The sequence below is a fragment of the Eleginops maclovinus genome, chromosome 1 (assembly GCF_036324505.1).
Source record: "Eleginops maclovinus isolate JMC-PN-2008 ecotype Puerto Natales chromosome 1, JC_Emac_rtc_rv5, whole genome shotgun sequence".
NCBI classification, from domain to species: Eukaryota; Metazoa; Chordata; class Actinopteri; order Perciformes; family Eleginopidae; genus Eleginops; species Eleginops maclovinus.
In genome coordinates this window covers 26,982,259-27,004,356 of record NC_086349.1, presented here as the reverse complement: position 1 = coordinate 27,004,356, position 22,098 = coordinate 26,982,259, and the positions used below count along the sequence as shown (strand labels likewise).

General features: G+C 43.1%; 2 protein-coding genes across 2 annotated transcripts in view; both read right to left on the bottom strand.

Moving 5' to 3' along the window:
* The window catches only part of cd34 (CD34 molecule), a 38,088-nt gene extending 35,306 nt beyond the window's left edge, over positions 1 to 2,782 (bottom strand). Inside the window, exon 1 of the mRNA XM_063910485.1 lies at positions 2,473 to 2,782. The gene's annotated coding sequence lies outside the window, so the exon portion shown is untranslated. The remainder of the gene's footprint in view (positions 1 to 2,472) is intronic.
* A 798-nt stretch (positions 2,783 to 3,580) lies between these two features.
* plxna2 (plexin A2) overlaps positions 3,581 to 22,098 on the bottom strand; it is a 203,666-nt gene continuing 185,148 nt past the window's right edge. Inside the window, 7 exon segments of the mRNA XM_063910249.1 lie at positions 3,581 to 8,008; positions 10,992 to 11,142; positions 11,278 to 11,490; positions 11,997 to 12,166; positions 12,303 to 12,493; positions 16,011 to 16,110; positions 21,961 to 22,064. Coding sequence (XP_063766319.1) covers positions 7,913 to 8,008; positions 10,992 to 11,142; positions 11,278 to 11,490; positions 11,997 to 12,166; positions 12,303 to 12,493; positions 16,011 to 16,110; positions 21,961 to 22,064 — 1,025 coding nt within the window. The 3' untranslated portion in view covers positions 3,581 to 7,912.

Sequence of the window (22,098 nt, the reverse complement as noted above, 5' to 3'; positions counted from 1 at the left end):
TTACAGTCTGGAGTACAGTCAGGATTACACTCAGAACTACAGTCAGGATTACACTCAGGATTACACTCAGAACTACAGTCAGGATTACAGTCTGGAGTACAGTCAGGATTACACTCAGAACTACAGTCAGGATTACAGTCTGGAGTACAGTCAGGATTACACTCAGAACTACAGTCAGGATTACACTCAGGATTACACTCAGAACTACAGTCAGGATTACAGTCTGGAGTACAGTCAGGATTACACTCAGAACTACAGTCAGGATTACACTCAGGATTACACTCAGAACTACAGTCAGGATTACAGTCTGGAGTACAGTCAGGATTACACTCAGAACTACAGTCAGGATTACAGTCTGGAGTACAGTCAGGATTACACTCAGAACTACACTCTGGAGTACGGTCTACAGTCAGAAAATCCCTGATGGCAGCCTGTTCTAATTATGATATTAATACCTGACCTGACTATTCTGTAAAAAGCGAGCATCCCTGACATCCCCCTTTTTTTTGCAGACTCATATTCCCCTAATTATTTCAGGATCTGCCTTGTAATCCGGGCTGAGAACCCGGAGCGAAATGGGCGTCAGCTTTATGCAGCTGTAAAGGCATTACAGGCCGTTCAGTCCCGCCTGGATGTGGATGGGTCTCAGCGGTACAGGATTAGAGGCTGCGGGGATTAAACCATCCCAGAGGATGTACAGGAGCAGGGTGGCCGGGGGGGGGTCTCCGATACAGGATATATATTTCGTGATAAATGGACTGCAACAGGAGACAAGCATTACACCACTTCTCCATTCATAAATACACTGTGTTAGACTTTACTGAAACTGAATATACAGAGATGGGTACTAATACTTTTACTGTGACAGAGTATTCCTACACTCTGCTACTTCTACTTTTACTCAAGTACAAGACCTGAGTACTTCTACTTTTACTCAAGTACAAGACCTGATTACTTCTACTCTTACTCAAGTACAAGACCCGAGTACTTCTACTCTTACTCAAGTCCAAGACCTGAGTACTTCTACTTTTAATCAAAAACAAGACCTGAGTACTTCTACTTTACTCAAGTACAAGACCTGAGTACTTCTACTCTTACTCAAGTACAAGATCTGAGTACTTCTACTTTACTCAAGTACAAGATCTGAGTACTTCTACTCTTACTCAAGTACAAGATCTGAGTACTTCTACTTTACTCAAGTACAAGACCTGAGTACTTCTACTCTTACTCAAGTACAAGATCTGAGTACTTCTACTCTTACTCAAGTACAAGACCTGAGTACTTCTACTCTTACTCAAGTACAAGATCTGAGTACTTCTACTTTTACTCAAGTACAAGATCTGAGTACTTCTACTCTTACTCAAGTACAAGATCTGAGTACTTCTACTTTTACTCAAGTACAAGATCTGAGTACTTCTACTCTTACTCAAGTACAAGACCTGAGTACTTCTACTTTTACTCAAGTACAAGATCTGAGTACTTCTACTTTACTCAAGAACAAGACCTGAGTACTTCTACTTTTACTCAAGTACAAGATCTGAGTACTTCTACTTTACTCAAGTACAAGATCTGAGTACTTCTACTTTTACTCAAGTACAAGATCTGAGTACTTCTACTTTACTCAAGAACAAGACCTGAGTACTTCTACTTTACTCAAGTACAAGATCTGAGTACTTCTACTTTTACTCAAGTACAAGACCCGAGTACTTCTACTCTTACTCAAGTACAAGACCTGAGTACTTCTACTTTTAATCAAAACAAGATCTGAGTACTTCTACTTTACTCAAGTACAAGATCTGAGTACTTCTACTTTACTCAAGTACAAGACCTGAGTACTTCTACTTTACTCAAGTACAAGATCTGAGTACTTCTACTTTACTCAAGTACAAGACCTGAGTACTTCTACTTTACTCAAGTACTTTTACTGAGTACTTCTACTTTTACTAATTTAATACAACTAATCTAAAATTACAAATAAACTTATTTAAAACAGGATATGTGGGTTTTTTCTGCATTACTGGGTACTTTTTATACTTCTAGTATTAATTATACTTAATTTCCAATACAGGACTTTGACTTGTTACAGAGAATTCTCTCAGTATGATATTAGTACTTTTACTTCAGTTTTAGGATCTGAATACTTCTTCCAACACACACAGTACACAGCATATATATATATATATATATATATATATATATATATATATATATATATATATATATATATATGAATATATGATTCGAGAGTCTCTCAACTGGAGGAAACACTACTTTATATTCACTTTATCAGACACTGATTTTCAGGTTAAGTTTGTTATTGTGATTTTTGCTCGTTGACTAAACCAGAAAAAAACACTTGGAGCCCCATTTCAGTATTCTGCGATAAAACCATACCTCTTCTCGGAGTCATAACTCAGTCAAATAAGAACACACACACATCATACACACACATGTATCTTCACAATGACTTACACTTTCAGAGGATGTCTTCATCTGCGAGGCTCGATGCGTAGAAACATTATAGTTTAGTTTAAAACGTTGCAAAAAAAAATAGGCTCCGCAGAACACCGGATCCGCCTGAGAATTCACTCATTTTAAATGTTCCTTCCATATTAAAAGTAATCCGTGTTAGTTATCTGCAGATCCATCCACACATTGCAAGGAAGAACTACCTATTGTCAATTCGGCATACTTTAAGTAGGTCTAATTTGTGAGAATACAGGCCAAAAAGAGACAAATGCTGCTTAAATTGTAGCACGTGACTAAATGACTTCCTGTTAAAATCCCCGAGAGCTTTAAGGGAACTGTGGTTGTACTGGGAATGCATGGGGATTTATACATAAGTGGAAGAGGTTCTCACAGTAACATAAAGTAGCAATACTGAAATGATAAAGTACTCGTTATCCATATCCTTTAACTGGCCCGTTTTAAAACCATATCGAGTATTGAAGTTACTGGATTATAATCAGAGGTGCAAGAAGGATCCTTTGCTTCAGTGAAAGTAGCAAAACATGAATGCCAAAATACTCTGTCACATGTATACAGAAGAGGATCAGGGCCATATGGGAACATTTTTTGGGAGGTGACCAAAAGTTCTGAGTGATGTCTGAACTCTGAAATGGATTTAGTCTCTGATATATTTTCTCACTGAAAAATCTCAACATTCTGACTTTTTTCTCAATAGTTCTGAGATGAAAGTCAGAACTTTAGCTTACATCCAAAACATGTTTTCCCATATGGCCATAATCCTCTTCCCTATATGTAAAAGTCCTGCATTCTGAGGTAAAGGTATAGATCAGCTAAATGTACATCACACTGCAGAAAGCTCTGTGTGTGATACATCATATATGACATTATTAGTTCACATCGTTGCATGCGTAATATATTGTATAATTTTACTTTTGTGTAACTTAAACAGTGAGTTAAGTATGGCAAAGTTCATCACATGTTTTTAAATGCAAGATCTTCATGTGAAAAGCTCTTTAATAGTGGAGTAAAAGTATAAAGTAGCATTAAATGGAAATACTCCACAAATGTCTGGTTAGTTTCCACCCCGACAACAAAAAGACAGGAATCCAGATTTCAGCTCTATGCAATTTTTAACCAGCAAAGTTTATTTATATATAACAACAGTACAAAGTGAATCCTTGGCTTGCAAAATAGGTGTGCTTCATATTTACAATAGGTACACAATAATATTTGATCATAACAAAATCAAAGCAAATAAAAAAACAGAACAAGAGAACAACCTTTTTTAAATACTTTAAGTTTCTTACAATTTTCACAACACTTTTTATAAAACAAGAAGAACAGACAGCCATTATTATTATCATCATCGTCGTCGTCGTCATCGCCATTAATAACTATATTACAGAACTCCAGTGTCTACAAAGGGCTTGTTTACAACGCGTTTCAAATGGAAGGATACTGGTTTTATACTGGATGATATTTTGAGAGTAATACAATGATTCAATTCCTCTGACGTCGTGAAGCAAACCAAAAAAGAAGCTTTGTTTTGTAACAGCATTAATCTCTGAACAAAGTGCACATCAGCTGACAGGAGGTCACATCTGTCTCACTCAACTGGCAGTCGAATGGGATTCTGCAGAAAGAGTAAACAAACGCTCAAATTGAAATAAAAAGCTCCCAGAAATGAGTGTGAATTCGAGCTATATATCAAGTAAACAAAACAAATCTCTTTCACAAAATGAAAAGGTGCTTTCAGCTGCGATGCGAGACGTGTATACAGATGGGAATACACTCAGTCCGTGTGGATTGATATGGAGCACCGGGCAGAACGAAAGCATGAATTAGAAAAGGCATGCAAAATCTCACACAAGAAAACCAAAAAAACATCCTGATATATAAATGATCCGTGAGAGGAAAATCAAAGCCACTTTAAAACCAATTTGTGAGCCTCTGATCACGCCCGTCACAATCTGAACACAGCGGAGTTGGAAAGACTAATACATTTGTTTTTTTGATCCCTTTGCAAAAAAGAAAAAAGGCATTTAGGTCCTGTTTCAAAATGATAAACAGCATCACTCCAAACAAGCAATGTGAGGTATGAGGATACATTTTATTTGCTGAGCTTGGGAAGACACCTTAATCAAAAGAAGGAAGCTTTATGTTAAGTGTTTGCAGGCCTACTGTATGTGTGTGTGTCTACAGAGTGGTGCAGGAAGGAGTCCAAAACCTGAAAATGAGTCAGCATTTTCTATTCCCTCGTCTGGATCGGTTTTCTGAATGTGTTTTTGGTTGTTAGCCTGAAATCTGTGTTGAGCGGTGGTGACGTCAAGTCATGTGACCGTGCTGTAGTTCCTTTATAGCCCAACATTAGCCTCCTTTAGCTTAGCGGTGGTGACGTGAGGTCATGTGACCGTGCTGTAGTTCCTTTATAGCCCAACATTAGCCGCCTTTAGCTTAGCGGTGGTGACGTGAGTCATGTGACCGTGCTGTAGTTCCTTTATAGCCCAACATTAGCCTCCTTTAGCTTAGCGGTGGTGACGTGAAGTCATGTGACCGTGCTGTAGTTCCTTTATAGCCCAACATTAGCCTCCTTTAGCTTAGCGGTGGTGACGTGAAGTCATGTGACCGTGCTGTAGTTCCTTTATAGCCCAATGTTAGCTTTTTACTTCTGAAATCAAGTGGTGTTAATCTGTGGAGATTATCCTGCTGAAATAAACGTGCAAATTTCATAAACGTTAAGACTATTCTGCAAAAATCCAAATACACTTGGAGAAATCCCATTGGCTTTTGTAAGGGGAACAAGGGAGACGCTGCCTTCAGGATCCACTAGCAATACATTAATCCCTGCACCACTCTTTAAGTTTAGATGTTAACGGGAAGAAGGCGCTTTTTCTTTCAGATGAAGGACCGTATACCAGCTCCCCTCTGATGCCCCTGCTGGCCCGACTCAGTAACTGCATGTCCATCTTCACCTCGTGCCTCCTCGCCTGTTAGTTTGATGTTTCTTCTTTCCATCTCCTGATCACACTCTGCACGCACGAACACACACACACACTGCCTCAGATCAAAGAGCAGCTTCAAAGCCGGAGCAGGAAACTAGAGCTAAAGGGCTTCTCTCTCTCTCTCTTCAAACAGCTCAGGAGAGCCGAGTGCTGAGCGGGGCGATGTCCGCCGTACCCTCTCCACCTTTTCCTTTTTTACCTTATCTCGCTAAGACACTTCTCGGCAGAGTCGCCGGATCGGGCTCCGAGGTGGAGGACTAATAAGATCAGGGGTGGTATTCTAAGGCCACGGAGAAAAGAAGACGCACCTTTCAACCACCCCTGGTGTTGGTCATGCTCTCAACACACACGGATGCTGTGCAAACCTTTAATACTAGCTATTGTTCAAGTACTTGATCTAAACAACAAGCAGACACATATATATCCCGGAAGAACACGAGTCCAGACGGAGAAATCTACAGTTTGCTGTCAGGTCGGACGCACACATCAGCCTTTTAGGTGTCAGTCAGAAGCAGGAAACACTGTTCTATTGATCACCTGCTTATGATTCGTACCTTCAAAAACACTCACTATATTCCAGTTCTGTTTATCTGGCTCCAACGTCAGAGCTCTGCTCCCTCTGTAAAGCATAGACCGATTTATGACACATTAGAGGACAATTTGAGACGACGGGATCTGTTGGCACTTGTTCAAACTGAATATTATTGTCAGTGCGAGGACAGGGAAACATCTCAGCCGGCCAACCCGAGCTGGCAGCACTCGTTGGCACTTGATACAACTCAAAAGATGGTCCCTGGATAGAATGCAAATACACAGGAAGTCGATCCCAAAGAGATGCAGTCTGTGGCTCTATGAACAAACCCCCTCTAGAGAAATGTGGTTCAGGTTTGGATATTGTCACGTAGTTTGCGCAGATCAGGCGATCAAATCTGCAGAATGAGTGATAACCAGCCCCGTTGAGTTGCTTTAAACACACTTCTACACAAACACTACTTATAGGAGCAACCGGTGTGTGTTAACAAACGTTCCCGTGGGATAAAGCTAATGCTAATCACGCTAAATACAGCGTTAGCATGGCGAGCTATAATGCCCCACAGATCGATTAAAAATCTAAATCAACTGAAAAGGTGATGGACCCACTCTGAGGAAGGTTCAAGTCTCTAGGTTTTGATTTAGTTTGATATATAAATTACTGGACATTTCTTGGACGACGTTAGCTAGCTAGCATGTCTGTTAGCGCCTGTGTACGGACCGTTGTTGTTACTGTGTTTCTCCATCCAGCTGGATTACTCCAAAGGGTTTAGACAACACAACTACTTTGTTAGTCTTAGGAAAAGGTAATGGTTTGCATTCAAACTAAGTATTTTCATCTCATGTAATTCCCCCGTCCTTCTTGCTCTTTATACTGCAATGAATATGTTGTGTTCAGGGGGTAATATTTATAGCATTCTGCAGGATTACAGAATAAATACCAGCCCAACTTGGCTGAAATTTGGTGGATTTTTGTGGCATGAGCTGAGGAATAACATAGTGAATTTGGGAGAAGATCTGTATCACGAGGTTGGATACACATCATTGCAACAAAAAAAAGGGTATTTTTCTGCATTTTCGGGGTAAATAATCGCCTCCTTAAGCTGAAGCAACAGCGTGGAAACTTTGGTACACATTCATGGCTCATCTGAAATGAAAAAGGCTGATTACCACTAATAAATAATGCCATTAACATCCTGATAACGTGTGAACCTGGGGATAATGTTTGGGAAGCGTTCTGACAAATGGACTTAGCTCAACTGAGCCCCTTTGTGTTTGCAAGTAGACGTAGAGACAAAACAGAAAAGAAAAACACCTCACAGACACTGACCGGTTCATACACAGATGACCTAAAACCAACAAAAAAAGAAAGCCTTGGACTCCAGATTCTCCTAAATATTCCTCTCCTCTGTTCAGGTGCATGCCAGCTGAAGTCCTCCAGAGGCTCTGAGATGAAGAGCTTCACGATCGAGCGGAGGTTTAGTCCGAGGAAACGAGAGAGGAGACCCTGGTGTCGTCTTCTTTGTCTTTGCACAACGACAGGGTCCTCCTGATGGGACTGCAACTGATAATGTTCAAATGTACAAGTACAAAAATAAAAATCTGGATGCACGCTTAGCTGTCCGACGCGAGATCCGCTCCTCCGCTTCACACCGGGGGACTCATCCGGTCCTCCACACACACACACACACACACACACACACACACACACACACACACACACACACACACACACACACAAATATCCTTTGAGAAAAATAAAATAAATAGGAGTTGCCATGTTCTCTGCTGACGGTCCTCCAGCTGAAGGGCCTCTGTCAGTCTGCGGCCCTGAGCGAGAGGCCGTTTGAGGAAGGAAATAATATGAATGTGGATATGGAGGTCCCGGGTCCCGCTGTGTTGGGGGGTCCTCAGCTCTCCTGAGACATGGCGGCGATCAGCTGCTCCACCTTGTAGGCTAATTTCTGCTTCCTCGCCTGCTCGTCCTGCTCCAGCGCCGCCGTGATCTGTAGAGGAGATACAACTCGGTCAAATACATGACGAGCAAAATGCATGGGGTAGATGCATCCTTGGGCTTCACCTACAAAATGAGGCTTAGAGAGACAAGTATCAACCAGCAAGAGGCTCAAAATGACCTCAAAAAGACATAAAAGGACTGCAAAACATGTAGAGATACTATAAAGTCACTCAAGATGATCACAGAGAGACGTAAGGGCTACAAAGACACACACAATTACCATGAAGAGACGTAAACAGGACATAAAATGACAGCAAACACAAAAAATGACCTCAGAGACACAAAATGTCAATAAAAACACAAGAAAAGTCAGAAAAAAAGACAATGAGACATAAAAGGACTAGGAAAAGATGTGAAAAGACAACAACAGACACATGAAACCACTGCAAAAGAGACACACAACTCCAAAAAGACATTAAATTACCACAAAGCAACAGAAATCAACCACAGAACGACCTAAAATGCCTACGAAAACCCAGGAAATGATCAAATTGAGACCATAAAGTAACCTGGCCACAGGGACACGTTATATAGATTTGATATAAAGTTGTGTCTTTCTGAAGCAGAGCCTTTCAGGTCCCCTCATGAAAGAGAGGAACAGATTTACATCAGTCTCTGTGTTTAATCCCTCCCCGTTTTATCTTCTGAAACACATCGTGTAAACGTGGCGTTTGTCAAGTCGAGTTGAAAAGGATTCAGAATCTGTTCTCTGCTGTCGGCCTGTCACCTCTGTCAGAGAGGCAGACTCACATGTACAGACTTTAATACAGAGTATTGCAATACGGACGCCTGCTTTGATATGTTGTTTAATCAGCTGTCCAATTTAGAGAGTATTAAGTAACTAGGGTCTATGAGCAATTAAGTCATATTTGTTTTTGTTTTGAATTTATATATAAATATATATATATATATGTATATATGTATATATATAAATACATATATATATATACATATATATATATGTATTTATATATATATATATATGTATTTTTAATTTTACTTTTAAATTATACATATTTAATATGATTTTATCCGTATTTATTTTATTCTTGTTTATTTACAGCTTATTTTTATTTTATTTATTCATTTATTTTATAATTTTTAAATTTATATAATTACTATTTTATTTATTTATTGTATTCTATTTTTTATTCTTAGAGATTTTTATTTTATTTTACTTTATTCTCATTTTAAAAAATCCCTATTTATTTATTGTATTCTTATTGTTTTTTAAATGTTGTATTATTTTATTCTTATTTATTTCTTAATTTATATATTTTTTTCTGCTTTAGTTCATTTTACATTAAGCACTCCTTTAAATTAAAGGACTTATACCAGAGTATTTTCAAAGTGTGGTGTCAGTATTTTTACTTTATTATATTTGAAATAATAATACTAAAATCCTGCCTGGTTTTATGTAACTCTCTTCCTTGTGCTTTAAGACACCAAAATAATTAAAAGGACCTCTCTTATGCAATGTTTATTTTCAATTATTCTGAGGTAATGGATAAATAATAAATGAGCACAGGGTAAAAACTGTCGGCCACAATGTGCCTTTTATTCCCGTGGAGAAGCACTCTGGATTAATCCAAAGTAATGTTCCTGTGCTTTGTATTCAAACGCAAGGTCGCTATGAGGCTCTGCAATTTATAAATCAAGCATAATATATAAAATATCAGTTTTACAGACATTTAATGAGCCTTTTAACATCTTTACTGAGTGTTCTGGTTTCCTTCAGTCGAGCAGAAACTCATTTTCCTTCTGGGTTTTCTCAGTTTTTCTGCAGGGCACCATGACTCTCCTTTCCTGTTCTTTGCACATTTATTCGAGTAGAAATCATGCATATCGGTAAAAGATCTGCATTTAATGAGCCTATTTTCTGTGCTTTTAACTGTTGTATTAGTCATTATGTTGTCCTTCAGTCGTTTAGAAACACATTTCATTTTCTATTTGAGGTTTTCTTTGTTCGTTTCTCCTGCAGAGCACGGCGACTCTTTGTGTCCTGCAGCAGAGCCCTTCTTCCTCTCGTCTGCTTAAGTGCTCTTAAAGGCTGGCAGCTACAGGCGACGCGCTTCCTCCTCCTCCTCCTCCTCCTCCTCTTCATCGCAGCAATCTATTATTAATCTGCAGCACTGTATGCAGGTGCATCCCTTCCCAAATCCATTTAAGTGTCTGCGGCTCGGCCCCCTTTGTGCAGGACTGTAAATATGCGCTGAGGCTTTTACGCTCTCGGAGTGATGGGCTGCATGTGTGGAGTGAATGTGCTCTGCTACAGGAGGAAGAGTTTGCATACGTGCATCAGACAGCTGAGGCAGCAGAGAGCAAAGGGGAGGCTGACTGGATAATGGGTGAAAAGAGGAGGAAGTACAGGAAGTAGAGAGCGGGGAAATAAAAGGAGAGCGAGGCTGTGGTCAACATAAAGGTCAGGCTAATGCTTCCCAGAGGACGAGCTGACATTAGAGGCACGACGTCTCCATGAATGCACACTCTTACTCTTTCCTCCTCCCTCCTTTTTCACTCTTCCTGTGATCTGACAGAGTGTGTGTGTATGTGTGTGTTTCCGCTCAGCAGAGAGCATGCTGGGAGCTTGTAGACATCACAGATCATACGCTGCCTTGTTACCGCAGCTTTCTGCACACCTCGGGGATGTCTACTGAAGACTCTGAGCTGACCTCGCTCACCTCTGCCTGATGCAGGTGGAGGGCATGTGTTACATTTTAGCGGCATGACTTTTCTGTCCGTGATTAGCGTCTGATTTGCAGAGGCTCATTACGCAATCAGCGCCTGGGACGGCCCTGCAGGTCAAATCTGCAGGCAAAGATCTCAGAGAGGGGATTCATGTATAAATATTATAAAACATATACATACTCCTACATTCCTGCTCTGGATTACTAGCCAAACTGTCCCTCACATGACAGACCTCAGTAATTCCTGCAGAATGCATCATAGCGACACGTGCATGTGTTCCTCACCTCCTCGCTGTACTTGCTGATGTAGGAGTAGATCTCGTTGAGCGCGCTGAGCATGTTGAACTCGTTGGAGTGCAGTCTGGCCTGCTCCGCCAGGTAGGCGTTCATGTCCTGATCGCTGATGGCCGGCAGCCGGCTGATGTCAGCGTAGTACCTGCCGGAGAAACACAGGAAACACTTTGTTTCAGAGACAGCTTTATAAAGAATACCACCGTTAGGAGCAACGACTGTCTGCTAACACGAGAGGAAACAGTGAGGATGTGATGCAGGGGATCAGAGCCGCTCCTACCTCTCCACCCAGCTCTTGTAGTTGGGGATGTCTTTAGCGTAGAGCAGCTTGTTGGACGGGGAGTCTTTCCCCAGCCGGTGCTCGGAGGTGGAGCAGGAGTCCATGAAGGTCTGAGCCACGACGGACAGGCAGGCGTCCGTGATGCTGCTCTTGTGGATGTCGAACACAAACTGAGGATTCTTGATGACGTTCACCCAGAAACGCAGAGGAAGGCTGGAGGAGGGAGAGGAGGACACAGAGCTTCACTGTGAGTGTTTAACTATGATGGAGCATTTTCTGTCGGCCCAGATTTTCTCCCAAGTTCTCACTTTTCTCAAATTCAGATTTTTTTTTACTTAAAAAAAAGAAATCTCACGTTTTTTGTAAAATTCTGACTTATTTTCCAAGAAAGATTTTTTTGCAAAAAACAATTAATTAAAAAGTTTCTAAATTAAAAATATTTTTCTGGAATTTCTCATTTTTTTCTCAATGTCTTCACCCTTTTTCAGATTTCTGCCTGAAATATAACGGTGTGTTAAACTAAAATTGAGCTTTTTATGTCAGCTCAGATCTTTTTCCAAAATTCTCATTTTATTTTTGACTTTCTTAAAAAACTTAATTTCTCACCTTTTTTTTCTGATATCTCTGAATACGCTCAATGAAAGGCAGGTTTTCCTATCAGTAAAATCATGTTTGATTGTAAATATCTGGGTTTCCTGAGCTGTTTTCGAGGAGCTCACCAGTTGCTTTTCCACGTGTGCCGCACGTCCTGGTCGTGGATGCCGTGTTTGTCCGCCTGCTCGTCCAGGAAGTCGAACATGTATTTGATGGCGAGAGGAAGAGAGCTGCCTCTGTGCACGGTGCTGAACAGCGTCTCGAACAGGTCGTCCACAAACTTCTGCAGCGTACCCTGGAGCAGAGAGAGACAGATTATTCAGCTGCTTAATTCTATCTATCATCGATCTATCTCTCAAGCTTTGGATTTTAAATCTGAAGCAAAAGATGACTCAGCAGAAACGTATGTGCATGCTGGTCAGATTTGGTACCTTGGTGGCTAGCAGCCGGGTCAGATAAATCTCAGAGACCATCTTGCTGCCGCGGTCCCCCTCCTTCTGGTCTCCGTGCTCGTGGTTCTTCACCAGGTGCCAGACCTTCACCCCGCTCTCCAGGTCCGGCGTGATCATCGGGGCCCGAGAGCGCAGGCTGTCCGGGCTCCCCGTGTACCGGAAAGACGAGTCTGTCCGGGGAAAAAGAAGGAGGAATTATCAGCATTACAAAGCATCCAATTAGGGGGCAAGGAAATGATGTCAGTCGTGTAAGATCTGTGCCTCTATGAGGATTGGGAAAACGTCTAATGTTGGTTTTCTAAACACGTCCATCTCAGTGGTCTTAAAGAGGCCCTATAATGCGTGGTGGGCTTTTCCCTTCCCTGTAGTGTGTTCTATATGTTTGTGTGCATGTAAATGGTCTGCAAAGGCTAGAATCCTTGACTTCCCTCCATGTGTCCATACTTTTGAACATTAAAGCATGTACAGATGTCCCCGTAGAGACACTAAATACTGGTAACAACCTGAACATGAAGATTATATGTCCTCTTCAAGATGTCCAGCATTTTTACACTCTAAGTATGCATTTATTCAGCCTCAGAAGACACCACAGGCCCCCCTCCCACTGTAAAGGAAATTGCGTTGATGGGTAATTTCACGGAAGTAATGAGAGGGAGGGGATGCATTGATTCACAGTGACCGTCTGCAAGACACATGAGAGATAACCAGCCATTTATTTTTCAATACACCCAGGTATTTGCAAAATGCTTCATAATTATTATCCGTCTCTCCTCTGTCATGAGTAATGCTCCTCACTCCCCCCCCCCGCCCCCCTCACTCTCAAAGGGACTCATAATTGGCTCTTCCCGCAACATGTTGAAAACGTCCCTGTCACATTTTAATCGATGCATCAGAAGATGTGTAACGTGTTGAGCAGCGCGGCAGGCCTCCTCCTCTCTGAGTCTGAACGAGCCTGTCATTATCCGCCGCCTCCTCCCCGGCAGCGGCTCTCTAGAGATCCTGGGATCTCAGCGAGGCTCCGTCTCCGACCCGGCTTCAAAGGGCCGAGGCGAACAACAAAGCCTCCCGCTGCCGGTACAGCCTCTGCACACCTTTCCAATGAGACGACCTGCGCATCTGCAGGGGCCCCCGGAGGCTGGAGGAGGGATATATGTGTCTGTGCACGGGGTGGATTCAGGTCCCAAATCCCCTCGTAATCCAGTCACTGGTTTTTACTGCCCTTATATTTCCTCTTCCCCTCCTTCTCCTACTCCCCTCGCTCTGAGATTATCCTGCAGCCAGAGGTGGAGGAAGTGTTCAGAGCCTTCACTGAAGTTAAAATAAATACTCTGTCCTGAATTGTGAGTAAAAGTGAGTGAGGATATTCAGCAAAATGTAGAAAAAAGGCTAAAAGGTCAAATATAAGATTCAAAAAACATCTAAAAATACTTAAATGTTTCTAAATGCTAATTGATTATCTCACAATTAGAGAGTTGGGTCCTCCACTACGCTTCTCTTGAACACAACGTTGGTATACTTACATACAAACTAGTTTTTTCTTTAACGCAAACATCTGTATAACTCGTAATGGAGCTACATACTAGCATTCAGATCCTTTACTAAAGGGTAAGTAAGTGTAATCTGCAGAATGAAGAAAAAGTCTTGCACAAAAACCCCAAAAACGAACCCAAAAAGAATCAAAATGATTCAGAATAAATAATCCTTTTTGTACAATACAGCAGTTGTGCTTTTCATGGTGCCTTTGCAGACCATTGACATGCACACATAGGAGAGGGAACACCACAAATGAGTATTAGGGCCTCTTTAAAGCCACAGACTGCAGATTAAAACGAGCTTCTACTGAATGTGACACATCCACATGATGGTGTTAGTAAGTGTCCCGTCTTAGATAAGTAAATAGAAATACAGAGTTACTCCCTCCCCACGCTGAAGACACACACACACACAGTCTCCACAGGTATCCCTTTCCTGATATAATTGCTGAGGCACGAGGACGCCGTTAGCTCTGTGTCTGGCTGTTACTCAGTTTAAAGGCAGCGCTCACTTTCTCTCACTAATCCTGATAATTGGACACGCTCACTTATCCTTTTTCTGTTTGTGTGAAGTACCATTCACACGGAATAATTAGCCTTCACAAGTCGCCTGCTGTGTGTGTGTGTGTGTGTGTGTGTGTGTGTGTGTGTGTGTGTGTGTGTGTGTGTGTGTGTGTGTGTGTGTGTGTGTGTGTGTGTGTGGCACAAGACCAAATTTAGCAGAAAATAGGAGCATATCTGAGGTGTGTGTGTGTGTGTGGCACAAGACCAAATTTAGCAGAAAATAGGAGCACATCTGAGGTGTGTGTGTGTGTGTGTGTGTGTGTGTGTGTGTGTGTGTGTATACTGCAGGTGGCTGTAGGCGATGCATGCATGCAAGAAGTAGTCCTCTGCACAAAATGCATCCTGATCAAAGTAATAAGACGCCTCTAAAATCACACACTGGATATTTCTCTCTCTAGTGTTTCCATTATTCTTCCACCCAGCAGAGTTTGTGGTCTGAGCTGAAAGGCAGACTGCAGCTCACACAGTTGGAGCGAGAAAAAGGCTGCAAAAAAGTAAATAAAAAGCCTCTGCAGAAACAGAGCTGGCCAGGGAGGGAGGGGGGGAGTATGGCTTTGTTCATATCTGAAGCGAACAATATAAGAAACATTCTGATGATGTGTCTCTGAGGCGACACGAATACATTTGCATGGGATTAGCTGCTGATTATTAAGCCTGCAAATACACCCGTAATCACCTCATGTATGCGAATCAATTGTTGTGTTTCCATTTAATTGCATTTCAAAATCTAATCATGCACGGGTTTGGAGGGAATATCACTCGTTTCCAGAGGAGTTTTAATCAGGAGTTGGCGCTATAGGCTGTAATCCCTCATTAAACAGAGAGGAAGAGACACACGAAGAGCGCTCTCGTTGTCCGGACACATCTGATAGCATTATTTTATTCATGCAGTGCAGAAAAGTCAGCGTGCACTTGCACAGAAACACGCTGACGTGGGTAAAATGTCGAAATGTAGTATGCAAAAGCATTTCCGTCTCTTTTGGCGCCATTTTCACAAGGCTCTTCTTACGCAACACTCAAATCAGTACTCCAGTGATTTTATTGTCTTGTAAAGTGCGAATTAGGAGTTTATTCAACTGGTTTGAGCCAATGAAGCTCGCAGGGAGTAGTGGTTATGTCAGATAGCATTTCTTTTTATGCTTTCCAGAGATGTGTCATGTGACAGATCATGCTCGGTACGACAGATTTTATTCAGCAAAGGCATTTTCCTAATCCAATTAGCGCCTCTTCTGCAAAAATGCAAAACCAACCTCACTTGTTTTACGGAATGATGTTGTTTCCTCAAATGCAACAACTCAAAATGTGAGTTATGTCAAAGTTTATTGTGCAAAAGCATTCGCGTCTATATGCATTCTACCCTTTTGGTGCCGTTTCCACAGGGCTTTTGTTACGCTTTCAACTGGTTTGAGCGAATAAAGCGCGAAGAAGAGTGTCATGTGACAGATCTTGCTATCCAATTAGCAACTTTTCTGCAAAAAGGCAAAACCAACTTCACTTGTTTTACAGAATGATGTCGTTTCCTCGAATGCAACTCCTCAAAATGTGCATAAAGAAGTTGTGTAATGTCATAAAATGTGCGGGGGTGACTCACCGTATCTGCTGATGGAGGAGCGCGATATGCTGGCGGAGGTGGGGATGTTGTAGGAGGACGTCTGTTTGGGAACCAGAGCCACGACACAGCGGTCTGACACCTGAGGGGAGGAACACACATCACATTAAGCTGCTGGAATATGTAAAACAGAGCAGAGCGTGCTGTGTACCCGAATAAATCCTGGATATCTAAAGAGAGAGGAGCTTCTGAGCTCTGACTCCTGGATCATGTTAGCTCACACCAGCGGATACACCTTCAGCTACACAGAACACTGTGATTGCTTTTGTTCTAACGGAGTAACGACATGACACAAATCAAACCACCGTCCCTTAATGCTGTCATAAACAACCTCCATCTCCTCGTTCCTCTTGTTGTTCCTCTTGTTGTTCCTCTTGTTGTTCCTCTCGTTCCTCTTGTTGTTGTTCTTGTTGTTCCTCTTGTTGTTCCTCTCGTTCCTCTTGTTGTTGTTCCTCTCGTTCCTCTTGTTGTTCCTCTCGTTCCTCTTGTTGTTCCTCTCGTTCCTCTTGTTGTTCCTCTTGTTGTTCCTCTTGTTGTTCCTCTCGTTCCTCTTGTTGTTCCTCTCGTTCCTCTTGTTGTTCCTCTTGTTGTTCCTCTTGTTCCTCTTTTTGTTCCTCTTCTTCCTCTTCTTTTTGTGAGCTACAGGTGTGTGTCCTTCTCCAGAGTTCAGTGGGGATAGCAGTCTTTCTGAACACCATGCTAGCCAACTTTAGCATGATCAGCTGTCCCCGGTGTAAACAAGACAACAAAAGTAGCAACTCAACGGCAGAAAAATAAACAGAATCTCTCCAGAAGAAAAGTACGTACAGATGTTTCAAAAAAGATCCTATAAGAAAGCTAAAAGTCTATCTATGAACGGTGCATGCATTCCTGTACTCTTTAATCCCCCTATGTGTGTTTATTCTGTACAAACATTTAGCTATAATAGACTACACGCACATCCCACAACCAGAACATATCCCCGCTGCTGTGGTATCTGCGCCTCCTGCTGCTCTCCAACACCGACCCGTGGCGTTCCCTCTGCAGACACAGCGCCGACTCTACAGGACTGTCATTGTCTCCCCTTCACAAACAGCTCAGGCATGATGTCAGCTTTGCAACCTGGGACGAGATGCAAAGGGAGGAGGCAGAGACTGCCTTGGATTTGGAGTATGCAGGTATATTAATAGCATGAAAGTCAAAGAGGAGAAGACGCTGTGTAAAGATGAAGGGTCGTGAGTAAGAAACTCATCTTCTGTTGTTCATATTTACAAAGAGCTGTGTGATGTGCTCCAGTCACTTCAGATATGCACGAAAAGGACATTTAAAGGGCTTTAAAAACAGTTTGAAGACTCCTTTTACAGCAGAAATCTTCATGGGTCGTAGTTAATTGAACTGACTCTGGTTAATTGTTTAAACAGTTTAAACATTTCAGAAGAAACTAAAACTTGTGGTTTCTTTTTTCTGAAAGCCCAAAACAACCAGCAGCTTGTTGGCTGGCATTTCCAGCCACACACCCCGAGGAAGGATTTCCGCTTCAGACCCAGAGAGAGAGGAAGGCTGATCCAACAGAGAAAAAACAAGAGGCAAGCTCCGAGAAGAATACCTCAAAGAGTCTGCAGAAAAATGCCTCTTTACACTAACGTTTGAGAAAAAGGCTGTTCAGAGTTCCCCCTGGCTCCCTTTCCTCTCCTCCTCCTTCATCCTCACCCCCTTTCCTCCCGCTCCTCCCAAACTAATCTGGCTTTGTTATTAGCTGCCATCTGGCCTCTACCGGCCTCGCTGGAGAGGCACTTGAAACCGGGGATGAAATCTGGAGGAATCCTCTCAGAGGCGCAGCTCCGGCTCTTGGATGGAAATGAAAAATGTTCTTCCTTAACCCCCACCTTCCTCTCCCTCTTCCCTTCCCCATCCACACATCTGACGTCCTTGACCTTTCTCTCTCCCCCTTCTGCTTCCCTAAATCTGATTTCTTCCGGTCTTGCCATCCAGTACTCGGCTCTACGCTGACGATGCACTCTTATACATCAACAATGAGTTTCCAGTTATGCATTTTCTCTGTGCAGCATGAAATAGCTTCTCTATCCCTCCCCGTCCTCCCTCCCTCTCCATCCCTTTCTCTGTGCTTTTTCCTGGCTGACAGCAGAGATGGTCCTTGTGATAGAGTGAATGATTGAAGGCGTGCAGATTCGCCCTTCAGGGATAATCCAGTGTGCTGCAGATAGTGGGCAGGTGTGATATGGCCATGCTGATAACTCCTCCATTAGACGGACAGCAGAGAATGGTCATCCTCTATCTGCCTGTCTCTTCAGCACCGACTCCCCTCGCTGTCCCATCTCTGTGCCCTCAGATGCTTATCAAACCCGCTCGGTCACACACATCCCGGGCATGATGCGCCTGCTCTTCAGGAAATATAACTCTCACTGTGTCTAAAGGGGATATTCTGTAAAGTTTTCTGATGGTTTAAAAGTTGAATCGGAGAAAGTGTGGGAGTCAGGAAGCAGTGTGAGGTCCTACAGGTACTGCAGTTGCTTCTATTTGAGAGATCAGCGTTTACAAATCAAATTCAATCAGTCAAATGTTATTCATGCAGCTCAAAATCACTCGTTTGTCTCAGAGAGCTTTACAAAAAACTGGAAAACTTCCCAGAAACCCCAGAATTAACGGGGAAAATGCAAAGAATATAAAGATTAAAAAGGTAGTGCATTTATAATATAGTCTCTGCAGCCCCCTCCCCACATGCACCCTGAACTTAACCAGACTTTAACTAAAGGAGCCGAAGTGAGAACGACATTTCTCAATGTGTTGTGTGGTTCTGACTGAGTGTGAATAAAGGAGCTCATTTTTCGCAGAGAATTCATAGCATGCAAGTTAGAGAGAACAACAAGAGGAACGAGAGGAACAACAATAAGAGGACAAAGGTTGTTTATGACAACATTACGGGATGGTGCTTTGATTCGTGTCATGTCATTACTCCGTTACTACAAAACCACACGTTTTGATTTGAGTAAACGGTCCATTCTGAAATGCACCTCCATGAACCCGGGTGCAGCAGCAGGATTAATTTAATACGTCTCTCCCAAAGTTTCCTCCACCTGTCGAGCCCCAGCAGACGGAGCACCGAGTCCAGGACCCGATAGCGTGTCGTGCTATCTGTTTAGTCTGGGGCGGTTGAAAATAGCCCAAAATGCCCCGAGAGACGTCTGGAAACCGGATCAGTCTGCAGGCGGAGAGGAGGACACTCAGAGGGCAGCGGCAAGTTTCCTGCCTCACTTCTTACTTGGACACGGTACTGCCCTTTACTACCACTCATCTGCACACTACAGGATCACTTCTCCACCACCGTCTCCACCTCCAACACTTTGACAAACATCATGTTTGCAATTTGCATCGTCATAAGCCGACCGACGACTGGAGTTCATTTTTATGTCCGTTATGTTTACGAAGATTGTGTCTGTGACATGTCTGATTCACGAGGCGGGAAATAATCCACCCAGAGACCGGGAGGAGAAGAAAGGAGGTGTGATGAAACACTTTGAGATTATACAACAAAAGATTTTAATCAGCAAAAGAAAAATCCCCAATCTCATGAATCTTTTATCTCCTACAGATATCTGCGTGCTTATATCTGTATCTATGCAACAAAGAAGCACTGAGAAAGAGGGGGGAGTTTAGTCCTCTGAATGTGAAGGTGCATTCATATTTTTCATTTAGCAGCATCTCTTTTCACCCTCTGTCTGAAACCAGAGCCATGTCTGCTCTCATTGGTTAGCAGCCTAACCCTAACCCTGTTGTGATTGGTCAACCAGTTAAGAGATGTCCCGCACCTTAGCCTATCACGCACATTATCACCAGGTAAACAAAGGAGTCAAACACAGGGATTTGAGCCTCTGCAGACCATTTACATGCACTAAAACCTATATAACACACTACAGGGAAGGGAAAAGCCCCTTAGTAAAGTATTAGCCTACAGTTCAGCTTAAGGATGACATAAAGTCTGCTCCTTTTACAACAAACAGAGGAGACCACATCCAAACTGTCGTCCTCTGTTCTGCTTTAAGACAGATTCTGTGTTTGCAGACCATTTACATGCACCAAAACCTATATAAAGAACTACAGGAGAAGGAAACCCCAAAGATCACAACCCTGCTTATCTTCTTTGATGCTCTCTTTAAGTGGCTGGTCCCTGTGTCTCCTGGAGGTGATGCAGGGCTTCACTGTGGATCTATCACGCCTCCTTCAAATATTTTTCTTCTCCTTCACTCTGGGACTTAACGAGCAGTCAGGTGTGCAGGTGCAGCTGCCAAAGCACGGCGCGGTGTGTGACGCTAACACACACACACACTGCCAGCTCATCAAAACAGTAACGAAGCAAGCGAGTGTCTGTGTGTCACACCTGCTCTCCTCTCTCCTCCTCCTCCCTGCTTACTCCCTCAGATCCTGATCAATGGCGGTCCGACAGATCCGACCGAGTGTCGCTGAGCGGACCGTTAGCATCCCCCCGGCTAACGATGGCAGACAGACCGTGTCGCGCAAGAAAACAAAAGAGGAGGCCGTGATGGTGAGGAGGTAAACCCTGCAGAGCTTCATCCAGGATTAAAGACGAGGAGGAGAGGGAGAGGGAGGCTCATTGCACGGCGAAGAAGAAGAAGAAAAGAAAAGAAAGAAAAGAAAAAGTCGAAATTTTGAAAAAGACTGTATTTTTTGGGCCATTTATTTTTTTGGGGAAAAGTGAGAATAAAAAACCCCACCTGTAGCTTAAGAAGACCCTACTCTGCTTCTCTGGGTTGTCCCTCTCCTGCAGTGTGTTCTGGAGGTGTTAGTGCATGTAACTGCTCTGCAAGAGCCACGTTCCTTCATGGTTGACTGCACTTATTGTACGTCACATAAAAGCTTCAGCTAAATGTAACGAAGGGAGGGAGAGAAGGGAGGGACAGAAGGGAGGGAGAGAAGGGAGGGACAGAAGGGAGGGACAGAAGGGAGGGAGAGAAGGGAGGGACAGAAGGGAGGGAGAGAAGGGATGGAGAGAAGCTGCATGGGGCCAGGTCCTGGGTGAAGGACACTGTCCCTTCTTCTAATGACTCCTACATCTGGTGGTGATTCTGCTCACTCTGCAGGGGCAGGAGTTCAGATGCACCCTCAGCAGGAGGCCTAACACTCCTCCCTGAATCAAGTGCTCCGAACCCCGGGATCTTAGAGCCGAACCTGGTGCGTCTTTAAGCAGATGTTGGCTGAGTAATGAGATGCTGAAGATTCACGACCTGCTGAGAGCACTGCCCTCTGATTCTGATCCTCACAGCCACCTCTCTATTATCCCCCGCCTGCTCTGCCTCTTTATGTTCAGCAGACATAAATCCTGCAGGACTCCTCCTTCAGTTTCCTCTCTGCTCATCAGCAGGGAGGGGGTGGAGGAGGTAAAGAGACAGAATAGACTGTAATATCCCTCATGTGCGATCCACTCTCTACTTTCCTTCCAATGACTAATTGTAGAAGTCAAGAGAAGCAGAGGGTAAGAGGTGCTGTCCTCCAGTCGCTCGGGGGGAGGGAGGAGGAGTGTGTGTGTGAGGCGCTGGGGTCTCATGTCTCCTGCCACCTGTACAGTAATTGTCCTCTCTTCCTGTCACTTGGATTACAGCAGCAAGGACATGCAAATGAGAAGCTAAAAGTCAAGAGACATCAAAGTTTGTCGGCGTAAATTTCCATAATAAAAGCCCCGGCAGAAACTCATCAACAGGGGAGGTTTGAGGGTAAAGGGAGGAAAACTTCCAGAGTTTTTTCCTGCGTACATATAGTTGTTGTTGTTGTGTTTTCTATCACGAATGCCATTATTATTCAATGTGATATTATGAGGGGTAGACTAACAGATCCACTCTATCTTCCTTCCCCTTTCACAATAAAAGCCCTGGACTCATCATTTTTCCCGTGGCGTTTCTTCCTCCCGCTGAGAGTTTACCTGATAGTGCATGAGAGCGTTGAGTCTCTTCCAGTCGTTCTCTATCTTGGTGGTGATGTCTTCATCCTGCAGCACCACGCGAGCCATTCGCCCCTGCCGCCACTCTGCACACACACACACACACACACACACACACAC